This window comes from Lepus europaeus, chromosome 1, assembly GCF_033115175.1.
Source record: "Lepus europaeus isolate LE1 chromosome 1, mLepTim1.pri, whole genome shotgun sequence".
NCBI classification, from domain to species: Eukaryota; Metazoa; Chordata; class Mammalia; order Lagomorpha; family Leporidae; genus Lepus; species Lepus europaeus.
This window is the reverse complement of record NC_084827.1, coordinates 9,666,785-9,688,678: the sequence shown is the minus strand read 5'-3', so window position 1 is coordinate 9,688,678 and position 21,894 is coordinate 9,666,785. Positions and strand designations below refer to the sequence as shown.

General features: G+C 45.9%; 1 protein-coding gene across 1 annotated transcript in view; it reads right to left on the bottom strand.

The window, feature by feature from the left end:
- The window catches only part of CNTNAP2 (contactin associated protein 2), a 1,725,059-nt gene that overhangs the window by 164,306 nt on the left and 1,538,859 nt on the right, over positions 1–21,894 (bottom strand). The window contains exons 19-20 of the mRNA XM_062195064.1: positions 16,866–17,102; positions 6,731–6,864 (exon numbers count right to left, since the gene is read on the bottom strand). Coding sequence (XP_062051048.1) covers positions 6,731–6,864; positions 16,866–17,102 — 371 coding nt within the window. The remainder of the gene's footprint in view (positions 1–6,730; positions 6,865–16,865; positions 17,103–21,894) is intronic.

Genomic DNA, 21,894 nt, shown 5'->3' with positions numbered 1-21,894 from the left:
CGCCTGCAGTGCTGGCATCTCATATGGGCATCAGTTCGAGACCTGGCTGCTCCACTTCTTATCCAGCTCTTTGCTATGGCCTGGGAAAGCAGTAGATGGCCCAAGTCCTTGGGCCCCTGCACCCACATGGGAGACCCGGAAGAAGCTCCTGGCTTCGATTTGGCGCAGCTCTTGCCATTGCAGCCATTTGGGGAGTGAACCAGTGGATGGAAGATCTCTCTTTCTCTGTTTCCTGCCTCTTCTTCTTTGTAACTCTGACTAAATCTTTGAGAAATTAAAAAAAAAAAATCTGACCAACAAAGCTTGCTGAAATAAGTATATATGCAAACTGCCTCTGCACCCTGGGCAAAGTCCAAATGACGGATCTTTACTTCCCATCCAGTCCTTTTGTCCATGGGCAGTCAGCAGCAAATGATTAAGTCAGTCCAAGGTTTATGTGTGGATGGCAGGTGTTGCGGAAATGGATGTGAAAGGAGGCTGAAAGAAGTCTAAGTGCGTAGGGTGTCGGCACATGAAATGGAGCAGAAGCTAATATATCAGAAGCCCACTCGGGTTTTGAGGGAACTGTATTGGTGAAGGCTTATTAAACTGAAACGATTCTTCGCAGTGGCAGGAAATGGACCCCAAAGCTGCGCAGCTGCAAGCATGACGTTATCCTCAGTGCTTAATTCAGAGGTGGCTGTGGCGGACCACACACAGGAAGGGCCTCCCAAACCGTGGGACCGTGAAGGGCCCTGGTGATGGTGGCCACGGATTTGGCTGAATCAAGGGAGTCCTCTATTGGCAAAGGCAGAGGAAATTAGGGGTTGAGGGCAATGGTGGGTTCCTAATTCCTACCCAGAGTGATTTCATCACCGCTAGAGTCCATGGGGCTTTTCTTTCTAATAATATATCTGATGCAAAATGGACTTATTTAGTTAAGAAACAGATTTTGAGTTTAATTTATATGGCAACTGGAGCTATCTCGTTATTTGCAATGCTCACTCTAAACTTAGCATTTAGCACATATCACTTGTTGCTAGCTGTTTTTTTTTTTTAACCCTTCACTGACAATTTTGGGGATGCGCATTCAATAAATAATTCAATTATCCATTGATGCAATTTGGCTGAAATCTGATTAATAGCATTTAAGAAACATAATTTTAGGAAACATAATTCAGTGATTTTAGGAAACATAATTCAGTGATTTTCTTTTGGAACACTTGTTTAAAAAATAATTGGAGTCATGATCTTTGAGGTACAAGAGCTTGGGGGCTAATCATCGTTTGTTTCAGAGGACTCAGAATTATTTTTTAAGGAAGGCTTTATTTTGCTTATAGGAATTCTGTTGGCGTCTTCTTGGCAAAGATAGGTTGGCCCTTCAGTTAGATGAAAGCCAAAATGATACATCCTTACCATCTGTTCATCTGATTCTTGGAATATGGCTTCTGAGCGAGTGTGCCAGAGACTATATCCTGGAACTGTCTGTTGCCTACGTTCCATCAAAACTCAAAAATACATGGTAGTTAAAGACCATTGTTCAAAGAACATGTAGCTCATCCACCTTGGTCTTCTTGCTAGTTTTATCCTTGGCCCAGCCCAGAAAACCAGACAGCGCCTCATTTTAGCCCTGGTCCCTTTCAGCGGTCTATCGTGTCTTCTACCCCATGCTCTGCAGGCTTGTTTGGGCTGAGTTCCATTTTGAAGTCAGGCTTGACTTTCCTAAGAAAATGCTATATAAAACAGTATGTAAAAAATACTTTTATTGCAGAAATGCTGTGGAAGTCATTGCCAAATGCTTTTCTCAGGGCTTACTATATAACAAGGAGGACCATGGGCCTTTAACTCTACCTGTGTTAAGAAAATAAAAAAGCCTAAAGAAATATAGAAACATGAAAATCTGTAATGTTTGGATGGCAGGTGCATAGTTACATGTTTTATTAGTGTCTGTGCTTTTGCACTTTTTGGATTGTTTTATAACAATACTCAATACAACTCAATTTCTTACCGGAATTGTCTACTTGCTAAATTTTGTGAATCTGTTTCCAGACATCTCTTTATTAAATAATGGTGAGAGTGTGTATAAACACTAAAGTGCGAGAGGCCTTGGTTCAACTACGCTTTCATTACTTCCTGTTTTCTGACTTTGGGTGGGTTACATCACACTTTCTAAACAACTGGGAATAGCAGTGGTGCACACGTTTTGTGAGGGTTAAGTGAGCAGATGTGTGTACAGGGCTTAGCACAGTGCCTACAGCACAGGATGCATCAATGCCTGTGAGCTGTCATGGAGGTAATGCGTAAGTGGACCATGCTGTGGGCATGTTCTGAAAACAAATATGCACAGCGTTAAACAAAATGATGCTACAGTAACAACCGTCTCAATTTTCTGGGGGAATAGGTGTATTTTATCCTATGGCCTGACTGTTTCTTTCTATAGTGAAGCTTCCAAGAAGATCAAAGCAGGGGCAGGCATTTGGTGCAGCAGGTAAGACGCCTCTTGGGATGCCCATGTCTCATATTGGATTAAGTCCTAGCTCTGCTTCCGATGCCAGCTTCCTACTAAGGCTCCAACCCTGGGAGGCGGTCGGTCACAACTCAGGTGCCTGGGTCCCAGATACACATGTGGGAGACTGGACTGAGTTCCCAGGCTCCTGCCTTTGGCCAGGCCCAGAGAGCGCTGTTGTGGGCACTTGGGGAGTGAAGCAGAAGATGGGAGCTATCCTTCTTTGCCTTTGTCTCTCTAGCTCTCCAATAAATAAAATGAATGAAGAAAACATTAAAAGTTCAGAGCCAAATTTATGCTCGTGTGTAAGGCATTATAATCTCTCCTGAATTTCCTGCTACATTCGGTGGACCCCTGGGAGTCCCCTCAGGTCCTTCATGCCCTGTGGTTGGGATAATAGAAAGCAAAGAAGTTGTAAGAAAAAAAAAAAAAACATGGATGACAGGAGGGAAGGAAAGAGGAATCAGTCACAAGAGACTCTGGAATTATTGAGCATCATGTTCAGTTTCTGGATTTATGCTAATTGGCATGAGTCTCATCCCATCTAGGACTTGTTCGGGTGCTCCGTGCCTGCATGCAGTGTGTTTGCATTTTGACTGGCATTAAGCCTCAAGCTATCATCTCTGATGCTACTGTGAGTTTTCCTAAATGACACCACTTGAGGGTTGTCACGGGCTCTGGTTCACTCGGGTGTCTGATGAGCGCTACAGTCAGTTCTTCATTATCTACGTGGAGACTGGGCACTTTGTTTTTTGGCAGCAAATGTTTCATCCAAGGTCAATTTCCCTCAAGTGCTCAGCACCGTTTCAGACGGTGTGTGCTCAGGGAATGCAAATTAATTTAATGTTAGCTTTAGCCAAACCTAGCTAGGAAGGTAAACCTGCTCTTAAAAACACCATAAACACTGATAAACATCATCCAAATTGTATGATGTTTGAGCTTGTATAAATGCATAAAATTTCCTCTTAATTCCAAAGGCATTATTCCATGGCACTTTTCAACTCATCTTTGAATAAGCTTTATTTTTGTTCTTTGCTTTTAAGTAAATTTTAAATTGAAATTATTTTCCATTATATTTTATTATAAGTGGGGAGGATAAGAATAGGTTGAGGATATATGTATATTTCATATTTCTGTTCCATTATAAAAATGCAATGCATGCTTATAACAGAAAATGAAGAAATAGAGAAAACTCTAGAGGAAAGCAAACCATTTATAATCCCTTCAGACAGAAACAAGCACTATGAATGTTTTTGCCGTATTTCTTTCCACGTGGGGTTGAGGCTGTAGAAGTTCTCAGAATGGATGGGTTGATCATTTTGAGTGTGTCCTGGGTTCTAAAGCTACCCTCAGAATTACTGCCTTGCTCTGCAGGGTCTCCCTGCCTGAAGACAAAGCAGGGCAAGAGGACCTGCAGGGTTGGGAGCCATTTTTCCATCAGGAGCAGTCACATCCTTTCTTCTTCTGCCTCCCTCTACTTTACTCCCTTCTCCCATCAGACGAGGGTAAGGCTGCTGGGAAGACCCTGGACTGCTGGGAGAGGCTGGATTGAGAAAGACAAGAGCACCCCAGACCCTCAAGGCTCTCCCAGCTGTACCAGAGCGGGCTGAGGCATCTGGCTTCCTAGACATGTCCAGAAATCTCAGCACCGTTGCATTGCACTGACAGAAGACAGGGACCGGGTTTCCAGCCCCTGTGGGTGGAGTTCTCAGGGCAGCCATTCTCCTCGCTTGTGGCAGTGTTTCCCATGACTGCCTTTTCCTTCTCCCTCGGAGCCTCACACACTTAATGCCTCTTATACCCAACCTGTCTCCCTCCTTTTCCTGGAGCTGGGTCCCATTGCCCCTTTTAGGGGGTGTTTAACCAATTCTCCACTGCACTGTAAGATGGACTGGGGATTAAGGGCCAGTGTTCCCTCTCCCCCTGAATGGCCAATCAGAGAAGCTCTGGGAGGATAAAATGAGGATCAAGAAACTAGGACCCTCCCTCCTGATAGCAAAGCCGGGAAGACTTGAGCTCAGTAGTCAAGCCCCTGTGTCCCGTGACAGTGGAAGGTGGAGCTGAAGATAATCACCCAGTCCTCAGATCGGTGGAGAAGCAGAGATGAGAAAGGATCAGTGGGTCATTCAGGGAGGGACAGAGAATGAGAGAGAGAGAGAGACTCAATAGTATTGTTGTCCATAGTTTTAACTCTCCAAAGTTCCTTGGCTTTCCTTCTGAATTTGGCTTTATCTCTCTTAAATTCTGTAGTGCTATGACCTACCCTAGGAATTTTCCCCAACGGATTAGCTCTGAACTGATTTTCTGTCATTGGTAACCCAAAGAACCCAGATCAACAGAGCAAGACTTCACCCCAACCCTCCTGCGTCCCCTCGGTTCTCTGCCCATCTCTCGGGATCTCTGGCTGTCTGCAGTGCAAAGGCCCAAGCACATCGGAGAGCTCAGCCCCACCCCTTCTTCAGATAAATATTCCGTACGTTGTGGCAGAGTCAGGGTTAATCCTCAAGGTTCTACGGCTCCAGTGGGTCTCTTACTATACTGTCATTAGAAACAATTGTTTAGCCTTTGTAACTTCTGATATTATTTTGCCATGGTGAAATAACAGCACAAGTCATTTTCTTTAAAAGAGGCAACAGATTGGGTGGTTGAAAACAAGACGTCTTATCAAAAGCGAATGGCCACATTGGCAAAAAATGGTATGAAACCTTCCAGCTCCTGGACTTGCTTCCTTTCTGAAAAAAACCTGAGTCATGGTTACAGATGGGCGTGGCTTACTCAACATGTGGTTGGTGGCCCAGTACTGTGCTGGGCCCAGGCACAGTCAGTCCCTGAACAGGAGCCTTCTGTTCCCCACCTCCGAGGGATGGGACGATGAGCTGCGGCAGCACACTGTCATTTTCCTAGGAAAGATCTCTCCTTAAAATGCCCCGTGGCATTTGTTGCTAAAGGCCATGTGCGAACTCCATATCAAGTTATGAATCTGACATCCACCAGTGCTCAAAAGAGACAGGGCCTTTTCTGTGCAACCTGAACATCCCACAGCAACCAGCCGAATCCAGATGAGGTCTGGGAGGCAGCTGAGCTCCTGCCAAACGCCATTCCACTCCACTGACAAAGCAGCATCCTCCTGCTGCTGCTGGTCCTGACAGGTATCTATTCTGAACTCCTAGAGAAGCCACTGACAGCTCCCAGCCTTGATCGTCTGGCTTAGTTCCCAGGGAGACCTCCCCACCTCATGTTTTATTCATGGTGTCTCCCGGGCTGCCTTCTTCATTGTGAATATTGGTGGTAGGGGGTAGGGGCAATAAATGAACTTGAAATGAAACTCGAGTGTCATAATCAAACCATCCCCAGGTATTGGGAAAGCCTGCAACCGGAGCCTGAGATTCTGGGGAAAGACTGTTTTGAGGGTACTTAAGGCAAAGCCTGTGCAGAGCAGAAAAATACAGTTATTCATATTGTGCCGGAGCAGTGGAAGAAGTAGGTCAGATGGACAGAAATAACCTTTGCTGGGAGAGAAGCTTTGGGCCTCTGTGAGTGTGGCAGAGAAGTACGGTGTGATGGTTGAAAGTGGAGGACTCAGAGATCCCAGTCCCTAAGACTAGGGAAGCTACTGGGAAGATCCAGAATAAACAGTTTTCCAACTCTTCCTAACAAATTTCTTCACCAGCACCTCTGTCATTTATTTTCTTGTGTGAATTACAGTCGGCTCTCCGTGTTCTGCAAAGCTCAGGATCAACCAGCCACAGATGGAAACCATTGGAGAAGGAAACCACATCTGTAGTGAATACATGAGGATCTTTCTCCGCCTGTCAGTCATCCCCTGAGGATGCAGCATAACCACTGTTCACACAGCATGTATGTTACATTAGGTATTGTAAGTGGTCTGGAGATGATTTAAAATATACAGAGAGGGGAGGAAACGCCCCGTTTTATGCAAGGGCTCCCCAACAAGTTCGTGGAAAATGCACATCATTTTAAAATTTCACTTGCCCATGATTGTTTTTTTAAGAAATCTTGCATAAGGGACCTGAGCATCCTCTGAGGCTGGTATCTGTGGAGGTCCTGCAACCACTCCTTCAAGGAAACCCAAGGACGATGGTTCCCTGTCTTTCTGCTCCACTAGTTAAGCACTTGTGTGGGTATCGGTATCCCTTTCGCCTGCCCCAACCCGCAAAAGCAAATCTGCAGCATAGACATCATAACACTATACCATGGAAAATGGATCTAAACACAAGTGCATACCTTGAGAATGATGGTCTTCTCACGACGGGTGATATTCACACTGTGGGGCTGCCCATTGGCCATGTTCCTGTGGTCTGGGTCAATGTTATAGGGCTCTTTGGTGCCTCCCAGGTTGTACCGAATCTGTAAGCTTCCTGTATAAGGAGAACAGAAACTCGTCATTTCCTTGCTTCAGGTTCTGTAAACACCACTGCACTCGGACCAGCCTTGCTTCAGGTTCTGCTTTATTGGTACTCTCCCTCCCCTCCCCCCAACTCTGCAGCTTGGGTTTCCTTTAAGCTCTGCTCCCTGCCTCGATGTCCTTACACACCATTCTAGCTTTGAATTCAGATTCATGAGCTCAGGGGCATACTAATTCATAAGGGTTTACAACACCAGGCCCACAAATATTCACAATCTGCTAACCATGAACTTCAGTGACCATCATCTCAAAGTGCAAGTAGCAAATGGTATAAACGGTCCAAGTCGGGACTGTGGCTGAAAATGCAGAATGAGAACATACATGATGCAGGACGGTGGAGATGCCTAAAGGCCCACAGAATATTACATGAAATAAAAAATAAATCAGAGAGCAGCAATGGTCTCACTCCATCAGTGAAGTGCGACATTCGGCATAGCATAGAAACACGAGCATACAATATTAAAAATAAACATAATTTACCAAAGACAAAGACATGGGATTTTTGGTGGCTCAATGAGACTAAAAAAACAGAACAAGAAATTTTATTTCCAAATGAAAATTAAAGGCAAAGGTGGGGTTCCCAAGTCTCCTGAGTCTACTCCATGATAGCTCACTTTGCCTTCCCAACTTCCCAACTTGTTTTTGTTCTTCCTCTTCTTTTTTGTTTTTGTTTTTGTTTTTGCTCCTTGCTTCTTCCTAAGAATGACAAACAACATTTAATAGACTAACATGGGGCTGGCACTGTGGCCTAGTAGGCTAAGCTTCTGCCTATGGCACCAGCATCCTGTACGGGTGCTGCTTTGTGTCCCAGATGCTCCTTTTCTGATCCAGCTCTCTGCTGATAGCCTGGGAAAACAGCGGAAGATGGCCCAAGTTCTTGGGCCCCTGCACCCACGTGGGAGACCCGAGTGAAGATCTTGGCTCCTAGCTTCAGCCTGGCCCAGTCCCGGCTGAGGCCATTTGGGGAGTGAACCAGCAGATGGAAGACCTTTCTCTCTGTCTCTCTTTTCGTCTGTAACTCTGCCTCTCAAATAAATAACAAAAACATCTTCAAAAAAACCCCCAATATGACATGTAGAGACTGCTTTTAGTTAATGTGCACAGCAAGCATAACTTTTATTTCTTATTTATGATTTGAAAGGCATCAATTTTTTATCTCATTTTTTACTCAAATTGGAGTCTTGGTTTTGTTAATAGGCTTTGGCATCTCAGAGCTTCAAAATGGAGCTAGCAATCTTGCAAGAGTTTGACCAGCCATAAATAACCCAGTAGATTCTGTATTGCCTCTTTCTTTTTCCTTCCAGAGGAACAAAATTGATGCTCTGATTTTTAAGTTACAAAATAAAACATGATAGCTAAAGCCTAGAAAGTAAACAAAAACAGAGTCATCTGAAATCTCTCCATGCAGAGATAACTAGTCGAAGTATCTTGGCAGGATCTCCTTCCAGACATGTGTATAGCTATATGTATAGATATGCGTGAACACACACATGTAAATAAATGCAGTAGTTCAGAAACGTTGCCCTTCTTTATTTAGGCATTCCAGCATGAAGATGGCATTTGAAACGTAGCAGCATGTGCCTGGCCTTGAAAGACAAATTTGTTACCATAATTGAGAGTTCGTTACACGTCCTATCCTTCCTTTCTTCCTTTCTTTCATTCGTTCTTTATTTTTAAGATTTTGATTTTCTTTCTTTCTTTCTTTTTTTTTTTTTTTTTTGACAGGCAGAGTGGACAGTGAGAGAGAGACAGAGAGAAAGGTCTTCCTTTTGCCGTTGGTTCACCCTCCAATGGCCGCCGCGGTAGCGCACTGCGGCCGGGCACACCGCGCTGATCCGATGGCAGGAGCCAGGTGCTTCTCCTGGTCTCCCATGGGGTGCAGGACCCAAGGACTTGGGCCATCCTCCACTGCACTCCCTGGCCACAGCAGAGAGCTGGCCTGGAAGAGGAGCAACTGGGACAGGATCGGTACCCCGACCAGGACTAGAACCTGGTGTGCCGGCGCCGCTAGGCGGAGGATTAGCCTATTGAGCCATGGCGCCGGAGTAGAGTTACAGACGGAGAGAGGGAGAGACAGAGAAAGGTCTTCCATCTGCTGGTTCACTTCCCAGATGGCTGCAAAGGCCGGAACTGAGCCTATCCCAAGCTAGGAGCCAGGAGCTTCCTCCAGGTCTCCTGCATGGGTGCAGGGGCCCAAGCAATTGGGCCATCTTCCAGGCCATCAGCAGAGAGCTGGATCGGAAGTGGAGCAGCCAGGACTTCAACCAGTGCCCATAAATGACAGCAGCACCGCAGGTGGAGGATTAGCTCATCATACGCAGTGCCAGCCCCTGTTCTCGCTTTTGAATGAAACTGGACAAAGCTTCGCTCCACCAGTCGTCTCCTGGAACGTCCACTTGGATGTCTTCTTGGCATCTCAAACATGACAGATGCAGCACAGCACTGGGCTTCTCTCTAAAAGAGGATTCCATGGCGGTTTTCCACATTTTTGGAAGCAGTCAATAATTCTCCCATTCTTGCCCAAAGCTTCGACTCTCCTCTTTCTCCTATAGTTCCCGTGTGAGCTGTCAGCAAATCTTCTTGGCTTGACTTTCAAAATATGCTCTGAATAGTACGGCTTTTCAGCTCCTCCATCTCGACCATCTGTTGCCTGAATTGCTGTATCAGCCTTCACGTTTACCTCTTGCTTCCGCTCCCACCTCAACCTCTCCCAACTCCAGCTTTGCCTCTGCCCCTCCGGCATGCTGTCGCCCCTCCCCAAGGTGGCCAGAGTGAGCCTCTGTGCAGAATCCTCCACGGCCTTACTATCTCATTCAAGGTGAAAAAGCTGAGTCCGTACAGCAGTCCACCAGGCCCTGCAGGATCTCCCATCTTCTCGGCCCCGCTTCTTGTTGTTCTCCTCCTTGTGTCCTCCTCACCAGCCCACCTTGGCCTCCTTGGAAGGGAGCAGGTGCCTGCCCCAGGACCTTCACACGTGCTGGTTCTTCCATCTAGGATGCTCTTCCCCTGTTGCCTGCGTGGCTTGGCACTTACGCCTTCGGGTCTTTGTTCTGATGTCTACTTCTTGGTGGTCTTTTTCTCTGTGACTTTCTCAGTGAAAGTGGAATTTACTCACTCCTTTAGCCAGGCCCTCCCTTTGTTGCCTTATATTTTCTCCCATAACAGTTCTTACCAAACAAAATTCTACTGATTGTACTTAATTTGTTTATTGTCTCTCTTCTGCTCAAAGCAAGCCCAAGACAGCAAGGACTTCTTATATCTACGTTCACAGTGGTGCCTGAGCCACAGAAGGCACCTAGTGTTAGGAGTTGCTAGGCTCTTGGAACCCAAAAGGCCAACTCAGCATCTGGTAAAATTGAACCCAAGCACAATGCCCCTGGAAGATGGCATGATGGTATTCCATTGGCTGATTCTTCTGGCTTCACCGTGAGTTTTACAGTTCCTTGCCAGTGACCTTCTGGGCTGATAAAACCACACAATGTACATGGTTGACCCTGATAAACACCTGCCAAGGTGGCTTTTTGCTCATCCAGGCCTAATTCATCATGGTGCATGTGAGTCTTTGTGAATACACGGCCCTTTCCCAGGCAAAGGTCATACAGAGACAAGTGCCTGGGGAGAGGATGGAAGGGGAGGGGAGGGGAGAGGAGGGAAGAAGAAGGGAGGAGTGGGGTGGAGTGGCTGAGCACTCAGCCTCCCTGTGCCTTGCAGGTGGCTTATAATCTCACCTCAAAATCTACTGTGCTGTCCTCCTAATTTAACTGGCTATCTCCTCATTGCCTTTGAACCCCCAAATCCTAAAACCTAACACACGTACTATTTGTTGATTGAATGCTCCTCTGCTTTCTACTTCCAAATGCTCTTTCAAAATGCATGACTGATTATTTCACTCACTCATTTAAAACCCACCAAAACCTTCCAGTGTATTGGATAAAAATGTATATTCTGGACTGGGTGCTTGGCCTAGCAGTTAAGATGTTGAGTGCCTGGGTTCGATTCCTGGCTCCAGCTTCCTGCTACTGTAGACCTGGGAGGCAGCAGGTGGTTGCTCAAGCAGCTGGGTCTTTGCCAGAGACATGGGAGACCTGCACTGAGTTCCTGACTCCAAGCTTTGGCTTGGCCTAGTCTTGGCTGTTGTGGACAACTGAGGAATGGATGGAGCTTTATTCATCTGTCTGCCTACCCCCCGCCTCTTGAATTAAAATGTATATTCTTAACATAGCCTGTGATACTGAGTTGACTTCTGCTTAATACCTTATTTTCAAATCATACCACCTGCCATCTCACTTTTTACATTCAAGCTACCTTAGACTTCTCTTATTGCCTAGACATGCAATTCTCTTCCCTTCCTCCCTCAAGACCTCTGAATGTGCTGCTGCTTCTTCCGGAGCCATCTCTCTCCCCACCCCTCGCTATTGTGTCTCTTTACCCTAATAACATTAAAAATAATCCTTGTTTGGAGCCAGCGCCGTGGCTCAACAGGCTAGTCCTTCGCTTTGCGGCGCTGGCACACTGGGTTCTAGTCCTGGTCGGGGCACTGGATTCTGTCCCGGTTGCCCCTCTTCCAGGCCAGCTCTCTGCTGTGGCCAGGGAGTGCAGTGGAGGATGGCCCAAGTCCTTGGGCCCTGCACCCCATGGGAGACCAGGAGAAGCACCTGGCTCCTGGCTTCGGATCAGCGCGGTGCGCCGGCTGCAGCACACTGGCCGCAGCGGCCATTCAAGGGTGAACCAACGGCAAAAAGGAAGACCTTTCTCTCTGTCTCTCTCTCTCACTGTCCACTCTGCCTGTCCAAAAAAAAAAAAAAAAATCCTTGTTTGGAAATGAAGGAGATGATCAGGCGATTGTTTGGCAACATGCACAAACAAGTGCCTGCCTTCAGTTTTGATTTTCTGCTTCACTTTTGGTGCTTGGACTTCACGTGCAATCACAGCTAGTTTTCTTATACATATAGCTGCACTGATTCATCATTTATTAATTTCTTCTTAGTAGGTTTATTTAGTTTCTGTGCAAAGCACAGCTTTTTCTCAAAGACTGAAAGTGGGCTGGCTGGCTGGTTACAAGTGTGAGGCCCACTTCTAACACCTACAACCATCCCAGTCCATGCTGTGCTGGGATCTGGGCACACGAAGACAAGAAAGAGAGGGCTAGTGGTCAGAGGAACAGGTCATTATTCAGAAACCTGTCATTATCCTCCCTACCTTCTCTTTGTCATTGACCTTTTGTGGTCGCCAGTTCTGAATAGATCACCTTTAAGTTGTTTTCATTGTTTCTTCCCTCTTCCAGCTTTCTTGGACTTCATAAACATGATTTAAATTCCTATAGGTGTTTCACTTCATGGTAGCAAAAATCATTTGCTTTGAGAAAAAATAAGAGTTGAAACTATAAATTTATATCTACTGAATATATATATGTATAAACACTTATGAAAATATTCCTGAAAAATAAAATTTAAATGGTATATTTATTCCTTTCAAATAATAGCAGAAGAGGATCATTAAATGATGATAGGGATAATGTTATTATTTGTCCATGAAAGCAAACTACTACTCAAATGGAGAGATACTCCACTTCCTCTATCTCATGCTCATCTCCCAGGTTGATTAAGGCTGTTATGAGGGACCACTTTTTTATTGGCTGCAGCAAATAATGCGCTGAGCAGATTTATCGTGTCCTGGTCCTCATCATTATCATCAGCAAGCACTTCCAGGGCACCTATTGTAGGCGAGAGATGTGCTTGGAGCTTTTCATTTCTCTGGGGAGACAGGGCATATTTATAACAGAGACAGATAACTCTACAGTACAGTCAGTGCCAAACAAATGACATGGAAAATAAGGGTAACAGGACTTCAAAGCAAGGCGTGATCCGGGCCTGGGATGGAAGGCAAGTGCCAGGCTGGAGGAGAAGGTGGAGCCTTCCCAGCTAAGGCAGCTCCGTGGGCATCAGGTTAGGGGCACAGGTTCCACGGAGGGATGGGGAGTACTGAGTTTTCCAAAAATGAAGAGTAGGGGCTGCTGAGTATGTGGCAACAAGTGGATTACATCACTGGATTCTGGGTAGTGATTACAGCTAACACTTATATGCTGTCATTATGGACTCATATTATCTATGCACAATTGTGCATTGCTCATGCACAGTTGTTCCCTGTCTTTCAGCGATGTTGCCAGTGTGCAAGCATCCTAGAGTGCTTATACACACTCAGAGGCTGCAGCATCACTAGAGGATGTAATCTTACCAGATCACCTTCTTATAAGCAATCTAGCATTAACTGAAGCACTGGTATGCAACACAGGACTGTCTGTATTACACACTGCTTTAGACCTATTGACATATATGATTTTTCACGATGCTGTTAGGAGGGAGACACTATCCTGGGTGAGCAACCGAGGTACGGAGCCTCTGATTGCCCGAGGCAACTGGTAAGATGCAGAACCCGAATCCACACTTGGGCAGTCCAAGCGCCTACACAGGAAGCTGGTAGCTTTTGATTGCAGAATTAGGGGCTTAGAGATCTCTCCTCTTTTAACTGTGGGGTAGGGGCCTTGTGGGGGTGTTTAACAGGGATGTTATATATTATCCCCACGAAGGAGGACAGCTCTGGCTGTGATGGGAAAGGCTGGAGTGGCAGCAACTGGAAGCAGTGAGACAACTGGGCAGAACTTCCCAGTGATGTGCAGAGGTGCACAGCTGTTGCCCTACCAGGGTCACGAGAATGTCAAGGACACAGCTCCCCTCAGACCTCGGCAGACCTACAGGAGACAGGGCAAGTGGAGTGACCAGGCAAGGGGCCTTGAAATACAGCCACATCTACCCACGTGCTATTCAAATTCAACAGCTCTCTGTGGGTGCCATGCCATGGACATTGCTGATAAGCACTAGATTAGAAAGATGTTTGTCTTACAGAGCAGCAGCAGTTAGGCAAAGTACAGGCCGAGACTAGACTCTGCAGGGCTTCTTGGCCTGGATGGTGCCAATAAGGGGAAAGGTGGGGTGTTCAGGAATGACTCTTGGAAAGGCAAGGAACAGAGAGGAGGTGGTGGCTCTGTGAGGGCAAGGAGGGCCTAGGGTGGTTGGCTCTGGGGAACAGGAACAACAGCTGTCAGTCTGTGAAGTTGGAGGGACACTAGGGCTTTTACTCAAGACTGTCTTGTGTTTTTGTGTGTTCCCTGATATTCTGGTGTAGACTTTACTAGATGTTTACTTCTTGAATGAATCCTATTGGAATTAATAATTTAATTATTAATTTAAAGCTAGAAAACAATGAATTAAAGAAATCCAGTTTCTGAGACTGAATTTTTCCTAGCAGTAATGATGATAGCCTTGCAATAACTAGAAAGAAACTGCCTGGTCTGGTTTTCCAAATGCACTGAGAGTGTTCCAGGGTTGCCTGTAGTAGAGACAACGGCTGGCTGAGAGCTCGGATACCTGGGCTTAGAAATCTTAGATCTGCCCGTCACCAGCTGAGTGTACAAGTCATTTATCCACTCTGCACTCCAGTTTTTCCATCTGTAGAAGGGAGATGAGAGTATCTACCATGTGGAGTTGTGTGGCTGTTAGGAATTAATGCATATAGAGCACTTAGTACTGTGTTGAGTACAAAGTGAGCATCGTTACATGTTGGCTGTAACTATGGAATTGATTAGTCAAAGCCCTGGCACACATGGACTGCCTACACACATGTACACCTGAATGCATGCAACACGGGACGTGGGCAGTGGGCAGTGGGCATGTGGGCTGCTGAATATGGCCGGGACCAAATGCTAGCGTGGCACATAGCAAGGCACCCTGGGGGCACTCTTGTCAAATTCATGACCATATCAAGGGGAAACTGTCCTTCTGTGGAGGAATGGGAGAAGAAAGGAGAGGGCATCCATCCACTGTGAGGTTGGTGCATGTGGGTGGAGAGCACCCATGGATTAAGAACCATCTGCATCTGATCCAGGAGAAATAAACTGGTAAGCTTCTGAAAAGTAGGGGAAACCTCTTCTTCCCTGTGCCCTTACTTCCTGTCTTTACCTACTTTGTTTTCTGATTAAAAAGGGACAATTGCTCAGTGTGAGCATCTGACATGTATAGAAGACTCTGCTTGGAGAAACCAATCCGCCTGAATCCAGCCAAGCATCGTGAGCTCACATTATTTTTTTTTCTATCCCTAGTTGTTTTGCAGAACTAAGCTGATATAAATTTAAGGCTGTATCTTGCATTTTTGTTTGTTTAGCATTATATTACGTATGATTTCTCCCTGTCATCACTCTGTGATTATTTTAATGCATACAGAATATCCAGAAAAATGATGACTCCCTCTTACTAAAATAGAACTTTTAGGTTCTTTCCAATTATTTCCAATCTTTTTCAATAATTATTATTTATTTGAAAGAGTTACAGAAAATGGAAGATACAGACAGTAAAAGAGACATCTTCCATCTGCTGCTTCACTCCCTCCCCAAATGGCTTTGATGGCTTGGGCTGTGCCAGGCTGAAGCTAGGAGCCCAGAGTTTCTTCCAGGTCTTTCATGTGGGTGCAGGGTCAAGCACTTGGGCCATTTTCCTTTGCTTTCTCAGGTGCACCAGTAGGGAGCTGGATCTGTAGTGAAGCAGCTGGGTCTCTAACTGGCGCCCATATGTGATGCTGGCTTCATAGGAGGTGGGTTAACATGTTATGCCACAATGCCAGTCCCTTTTAAAATTTTTTAAAAATATTTATTTATTCATTTGAAAAGTCAGAGTTGCAGAGAGAGGGAGAAGGAGAGGAAGAAGAAGAAGAGAGAGAAGGAGGGTGAGAGTGAGAGAGTGAGAGAGACTGACTGACCGTCTGCTGGTTCACTCCCCAGAAGGTTGCAATGGCCAGGGCTGAGCCAGGCTGAAGCCAGGAGCCAGGAGCTTCAATATGGGCCTCCCATTTGGATGGCAGGAATGCAAACCATTGGACCATCTTCCATGGCTTTTCCCAGGCCATTGGTAGGGAGCTGGATAGGAAGTGGGGCAGCCAGGACTTGAAGCAGCACCCATATGGGATGCTGGCACTGCAGGTGGCGGCTTCACCTGCTTCGCCACAACGCCAGACCCCCGATGCTTATTTTCATAAATGACACTATGATGGACATTTTCAGGTAGGATCTTTCTCTAATTTTTGGCTTATTTCATTAGGAATAATTTCTGAAAGAGGAAATCTTAGTGAACATATTTTCTTCCCCATCTTTTTCACCAGCCACGCACTACCCACAGACAGAGTTGGAATTCGAGCTTTCAGAGAGGAAATGGACTCCTTGGCACGTTTACACACTTCAGGGCAGTGTAGACTTCCAGTCCATGTCACCCTTGAAGGGTCATAAGGCCAGTTGAATATCCCCACCATGATGGTCCCTCCCCGCCCCATTCACATGCATTTACATTGACACTGGCTCAATGCATAGCTGATGCTCAAGATGCCCTAGGGTCATCTTCATTTTACAGGTGAAAATGCACCCCTGCTTTAACATAACCCTTACACCGGGGATATATTTTGTGAATGGGGAATTGTTAGAGAGTTTAGCTATGACTACATCTCTGATTTTGTATTCTACTGAAAGCTCATATATGATGTGTTGCCATAAATCAGGATAATTCACTGATTTACATAGTTAATTTTAGTACTTCAAGGCCATCTCTATTTAGGACAGTAGTAATAGGAATAAAAAATAACCATTATACCGAGAAAAATGCCTCACATTCATATGATACTGTTCTTGCACAGAAATCGACACACCCCGTCAATGTTATTGGTACAGCACACTGCTATAAAGCACTCAGCTGAGAAGTTCTTCACCTGACTTTTGGAGAAATGAGTTAAGAAGTTATGTGACTTGCCCAACACCCTTAGGGGAACTAAAGACAAGCCAAAACCACCCAGGCCCCTCCTAGCACATCCTGTGCACCCAGTGTTAAAGAGCAGGAGGCGAGGTATCTGGTTCCTTACCAGTGGGTTTGACAACAACTGCCAGGAAGTCGGTGGTGAGGGAGCTGACATAGAGGAGGATGCAGGGCGCCTTGGTGGTGCTGAAGCTGAAGCGGATCTCCTCCTGGGCCAGGTCCGGGGGCGAGTTCTGCTGCTCCAGAGAGTTCTCGGCCCGGCTGCCTGAGTCTCTCGCGCTGACCACTGGGGCCTGGAAGTTATACCGCAGCCACATCCCTTCTTCAAAAAATGCACCAACATCTGTCGGAGAGGAGAGAGTTGAAGATTAAGGGGCTGGGGTCCCGATGCTGATACCGGCAACATTTTAAACTTGAGTGGACTGTTGATTCCATGATGACCTCTCAAGCAGTCCATGGAAGGCAGACACTGGCCCAGGAAGGGGACCAATCAGACTGAGTAAACTTCTCTGCAGGTGGATGTCATTTCAACAACACAACACTATCAAGAAAAAAAGAGTGTGCAATAGAGTGTGGAAATCTGTAACACTAAACCAATAGTAAAAATTAAGAAACTTAAATCAGCAGGAAAAAACATGTACATCTCTCAGACCCAGTAACAGATTTTTAGATTAGAGAGATACACTGAAAATGAAGGCAATGTTATAACATAAACCCCTGATTTAAGGAGTTCATAGCTACATCCTTTTGAGAATGGATTTGCTGTGGACATTCACACAGGAAAGCCTTTGATAAACTCTGCGTCTTTGATGCTTTGGGAAATCATAAAAGGTGAAGTTAGAGAATTCGGTTCAAAATTTGCCTCTGCTATTCATTAGTTGTGTGGCCTTTGGGGGGAGTTTCTTAGCTTTTCTCATCTCTAGCTTTCAGAATTTCAACTATGGAGAGAAATTAGCACTCAAAAAATAGTCCCTATTATTTTTATTATTATTATTAAATGATCAGAGATATACATATATCTATGGTTAAACAGAATTTCTAAAAAAACATCAAAGGTAGCTATTTGATGTGATGGATATATTGAAGATTTTTGTTTCGTTTTTAGATTTATTTATTTGCAAGGCAGAGTTACAGAGGGAGGGAGGGAGGGAGGGGGAGAGAGATATCTTCCATCTGCTTATTCACTTCCCAAATGGCTGCAACAGCTGGGGCTGGGCCAGGCCGAAGCAGAGAGCTTCATTCCGTCTTCCTTGTGAGTGCAGGGTCCCAAGGCACTTGGGCTATCCCAGGCACATTAGCAAGGAGCTGGGTTGGAAACGGAGCAGCTGGGATTCAAACTGGTGCCTATATGGGATGCTGGTGTCACAGGCAGTGTCATAATCCACTGCGCCACAACGCTGGCCCCTAACATATGTTAACTGTCTTTATTTTGGCAATCATATCACATTGTACAACTATATCAAGACATCAAATCATACACCTTACATATAAACAGATTTTATTTTGTCAGTTATACAACAGAGAGAGAGCAGAATCTAGGCCATGAACACTTTCTCCATACCTTTTTCCTATGCCTACTCAGTGCTAACTGGCTTTCATCATTGCCTGGCAAACACATTCTCGCTGTAGGTCCCCACTGTGTGCTCACCAGTCATGCCCTGACTCTCTCTGAAAGGCAAGTCTCCCTGTAAAGATGTGCTTGGTCTTCACGGTCACTGCTTCACAGCCTTCAGCAGGTGCCTTTCCGGAAGCATTTCTCAAACTTCATTGCCCATGGAAGTTGTTACTCTCGTAACACTTGGCATCCCGCTAAATGAACATTATGCAGGATACAGTTTGTGAAGCACTGCTCTACATTATAATTAGTAGGAGAGCCCAGCTGCTAATAGGATTCTTTCATCTGGGGACTTCAACATTTGTTCTTGTTAAGCAAGTTGGCTTGGAGTAGTGGTGTCCAATGCCTGGGGCTGAATTTTGGCCTTACCTTACCAATATCTAACCATGCTCTTTTGAACCATCAATGGCTTACAACTGTCTTATTCCATTTCTTCCTCTGAAAAATGGGGCCTCACAGGTGGTTTTGAGGATTAAGCAACTTATGTATACAACACCTAGCCTAGTGCTCGGAATATAAGAGATGACTCAACCATTATTACAAAGGCAGGTTACCATTATCTACTGAGGGTGACAGATGCCGCCTTCTAGTGCCACGCCACAACCCACATGTGAAACTTCAGTAATTCACCATGGTACTGATACAGAGTCCTGTGCTTCTCAATGAGTGTGGTGAACGGAGTTCAGTTAACTGCAGGTTCTCAGCTATGGGCAATTCTATTTCCCTCCTGTGCCTCTCAGCACAAGGACATTTGCAAACGTATGTTTTCTATGTGGGGTGGGGGTTGGTTGTCCAGATGATCGGCTGGGTTCTGATGGCATTTAGTGGGTAGGGTGAGGACAGCTGAGTGTCTTGCAATGTGTCAGGCTGTCTTACACAACTGGGAATGTCCTTCGGTATGGGCATTGTGGCACAATGAGTTAAGCCACTGCCTGGGTTGCCCACATTCCATATTGAAGTGCCAGTTTGAATCCCAGATCCTCCACATCTGATCCAGCTTCCTGCCAATGGACATCCGGGAGGCAGTAGGGGATGGCTCAAGTGCTTGGGTCCTGGCTGGGAGGCTTAGATGCAGTTCTTGGCTCCTGGCTTCAGCCTAGCCCAGTCCTGGCTGTTGTGGCCTTGTGGGGAATGAACTAGTGGATGGAAAATATCATATATATGTGTGTGTGTGTGTGTGTGTGTCACTTTGCCTTTCAAGTGGATGAAAGTCAGTAGATAAACTTTTTATATAAAATGAATTACCCTTGTTAGGTAGGAAGTCAGTTATGAGCTTATGTGTGTGTGACAGGCCTAAAGAGAAGACATCTATATGCATCTGCATCTCAAAGTCATCCTAATGACTAATGTTTCAGGGGAAGCCCAGATTTCGCATCCTGCCTGCCCTGCCCCCTTTTACCTGATAACCTGCCAGGTGGAGGCCCTCACCCCTCCTGCTTCCTGCCTGATAAATCTTCCACAATCTCCCAGGTGCAGCCCAGTATCTGCATGTCAAACACCCTGCTCCCTTCCTCAGGTCTGATAACATTTGCATCCATAAAGTCCTTTGTTTCAGACCTTCAAGAGAAGTTTTTCTATTTACATCCAAAAAGCCCTTTGTTCCAAGAGGAGCAGAGGTGGGGAAGCAAGACCCATCTCCTTAAAACCCCCAGCCTCAACTGGACTGCGCGCTCAGCTCTCTGCATCTTTGCTGAGCCGCCCGCCTGGCCTGGCCGGGTGTACTCTCCACTCACCCATGCAGCCCCGCTCTCCCCCAGTCTGAGGGACTGGGCACTCTCTCTCAGGCCCTGTCTGGAGAGGTGCCCATCCGTCCTTACAGATGTTCCTTCTTAATAAACCTTGCTATTTTACCTCCCCCTGCTCTCTGTCTCACGCCTGAATTCTTTCTTGCGCGAAGACAAGAACCCTGCAATTTCTCCGGTAACACCCTGATCCAAGTGCCAGAACAGAACGACCCTTTGGTGGAAGCACAGGACTGAACAAACACTGAATCCAGGCTTCTGCTTCACTTCCTGGAATGTGCAGATGAAGAAAATTCACTTCCTGCTGTGAGGAATTAAATTCCTCTGGAGTGCAGGGAGGTGGCCTGCCCACCATCTGAGGACAGCATGGGGAGGGCTGTGGTGCTCACTCATCAGGGACGGGACCAGGCCCTCACCTCACTGCCTGAATAACCCGAGTTAGCTTCCCAGGCTTGCAGCAGGGAAAGCTCCGGACAAAACGCTGGGCACAGGGAGCACAGCCGGCTCACCTGCAGCTCTGCAGTAAGGGGCCACTTTTTTTTTTTTTTTTTTGGTGATTCTTAAAAAAGATTTATTATTTGAAAGAATTACAGAGGGAGAGGGAGAGAGAGAGGGAAAGGTGGAGGGGGAGAGGGAGAGAAGGGGAGAGGGGGAGAGGGGGAGAGGGGGAGAGGGGGAGAGGGGAGAGGGAGAGGGAGAGGGGGAGAGGGGGAAAGGGGGAGAGGGAGAGGGGGAGAGGGGGAGAGGGGGAGAGGGCCTTCCTTTCACTGGTTCACTCCCCAGATGGCTGTAATGATCAGGGCTGAGCCAGACTGAAGCCAGGAGTCAGGAGCCTCATCAGGTCTCCCACATGGGTGCAGGGGCCCAAGCACTCAGGCCATCTTCTGTTGCTTTTCTCAGGCCATTAACAGAGAGCTGGATCAGAAGTGAGGCAGCCGGGACTCGAACTGGTGCCCTTAAGGAATCCTGGCATCCCAGGCGATGGCTGTACCAGATACACCACAGTGTCAGCTATGGGTCCACTTTGTCACAGAGATGTTCTACCAGAGTATGTAGGGGCCATTTTCTAAGAAAGAAGAGGTCAAATTGGGTCTTGTAGGAAGAGTGAGAGGGAGGCTAGAGATCAAGGTCAGAGAACTCAAGCCAATCAGGTGTTAGCAGACAGGGACATTGCGCAGGAACAGACAAGCACACCAGGCACTTGAAGTTCAAGAGTGAGGAGAAATGAGGGAGCAAGTCCTAGATCGCTTGCTGACAATAGCAATATTACATGAATACTTAGCAAACCGTTTCAACCATTAGATAACAACTTAAGAAAACATTTACCAGAAGGTCCAATGCCTTCTATAAATTTTAAGAATCATGTATTTGAAAACATCTCTTAAATATCTAACATGGTGTAGTTTGTTTAGCCAGTAAACTTAAGCACAACCATCTAAAATGTTTTTAGTTTCTTTCTACCAACACATTTAAAACATATGATACACAGATTCAGGTCACACAAATTAAAATGTATCTTTGATTGATTTTAGCAACTTAAATTTATGGATAATCTTATCTATAAGCCATTTCAAATAAAACTCTTATTAAAATTTCCCCATGTGGACATACAATATGTACACACATATAACATAGCATAATAGACCAATATAGGCGGAGGATTAGCCTATTGAGCCACGGCGCCGGCCACAATTTAATCTTTAGACCTTATAAAAGAGATGGCTAACATTTTTCTGTAATAGCATAGCCAAAATAAGAACTTAAATAATAATCTCATA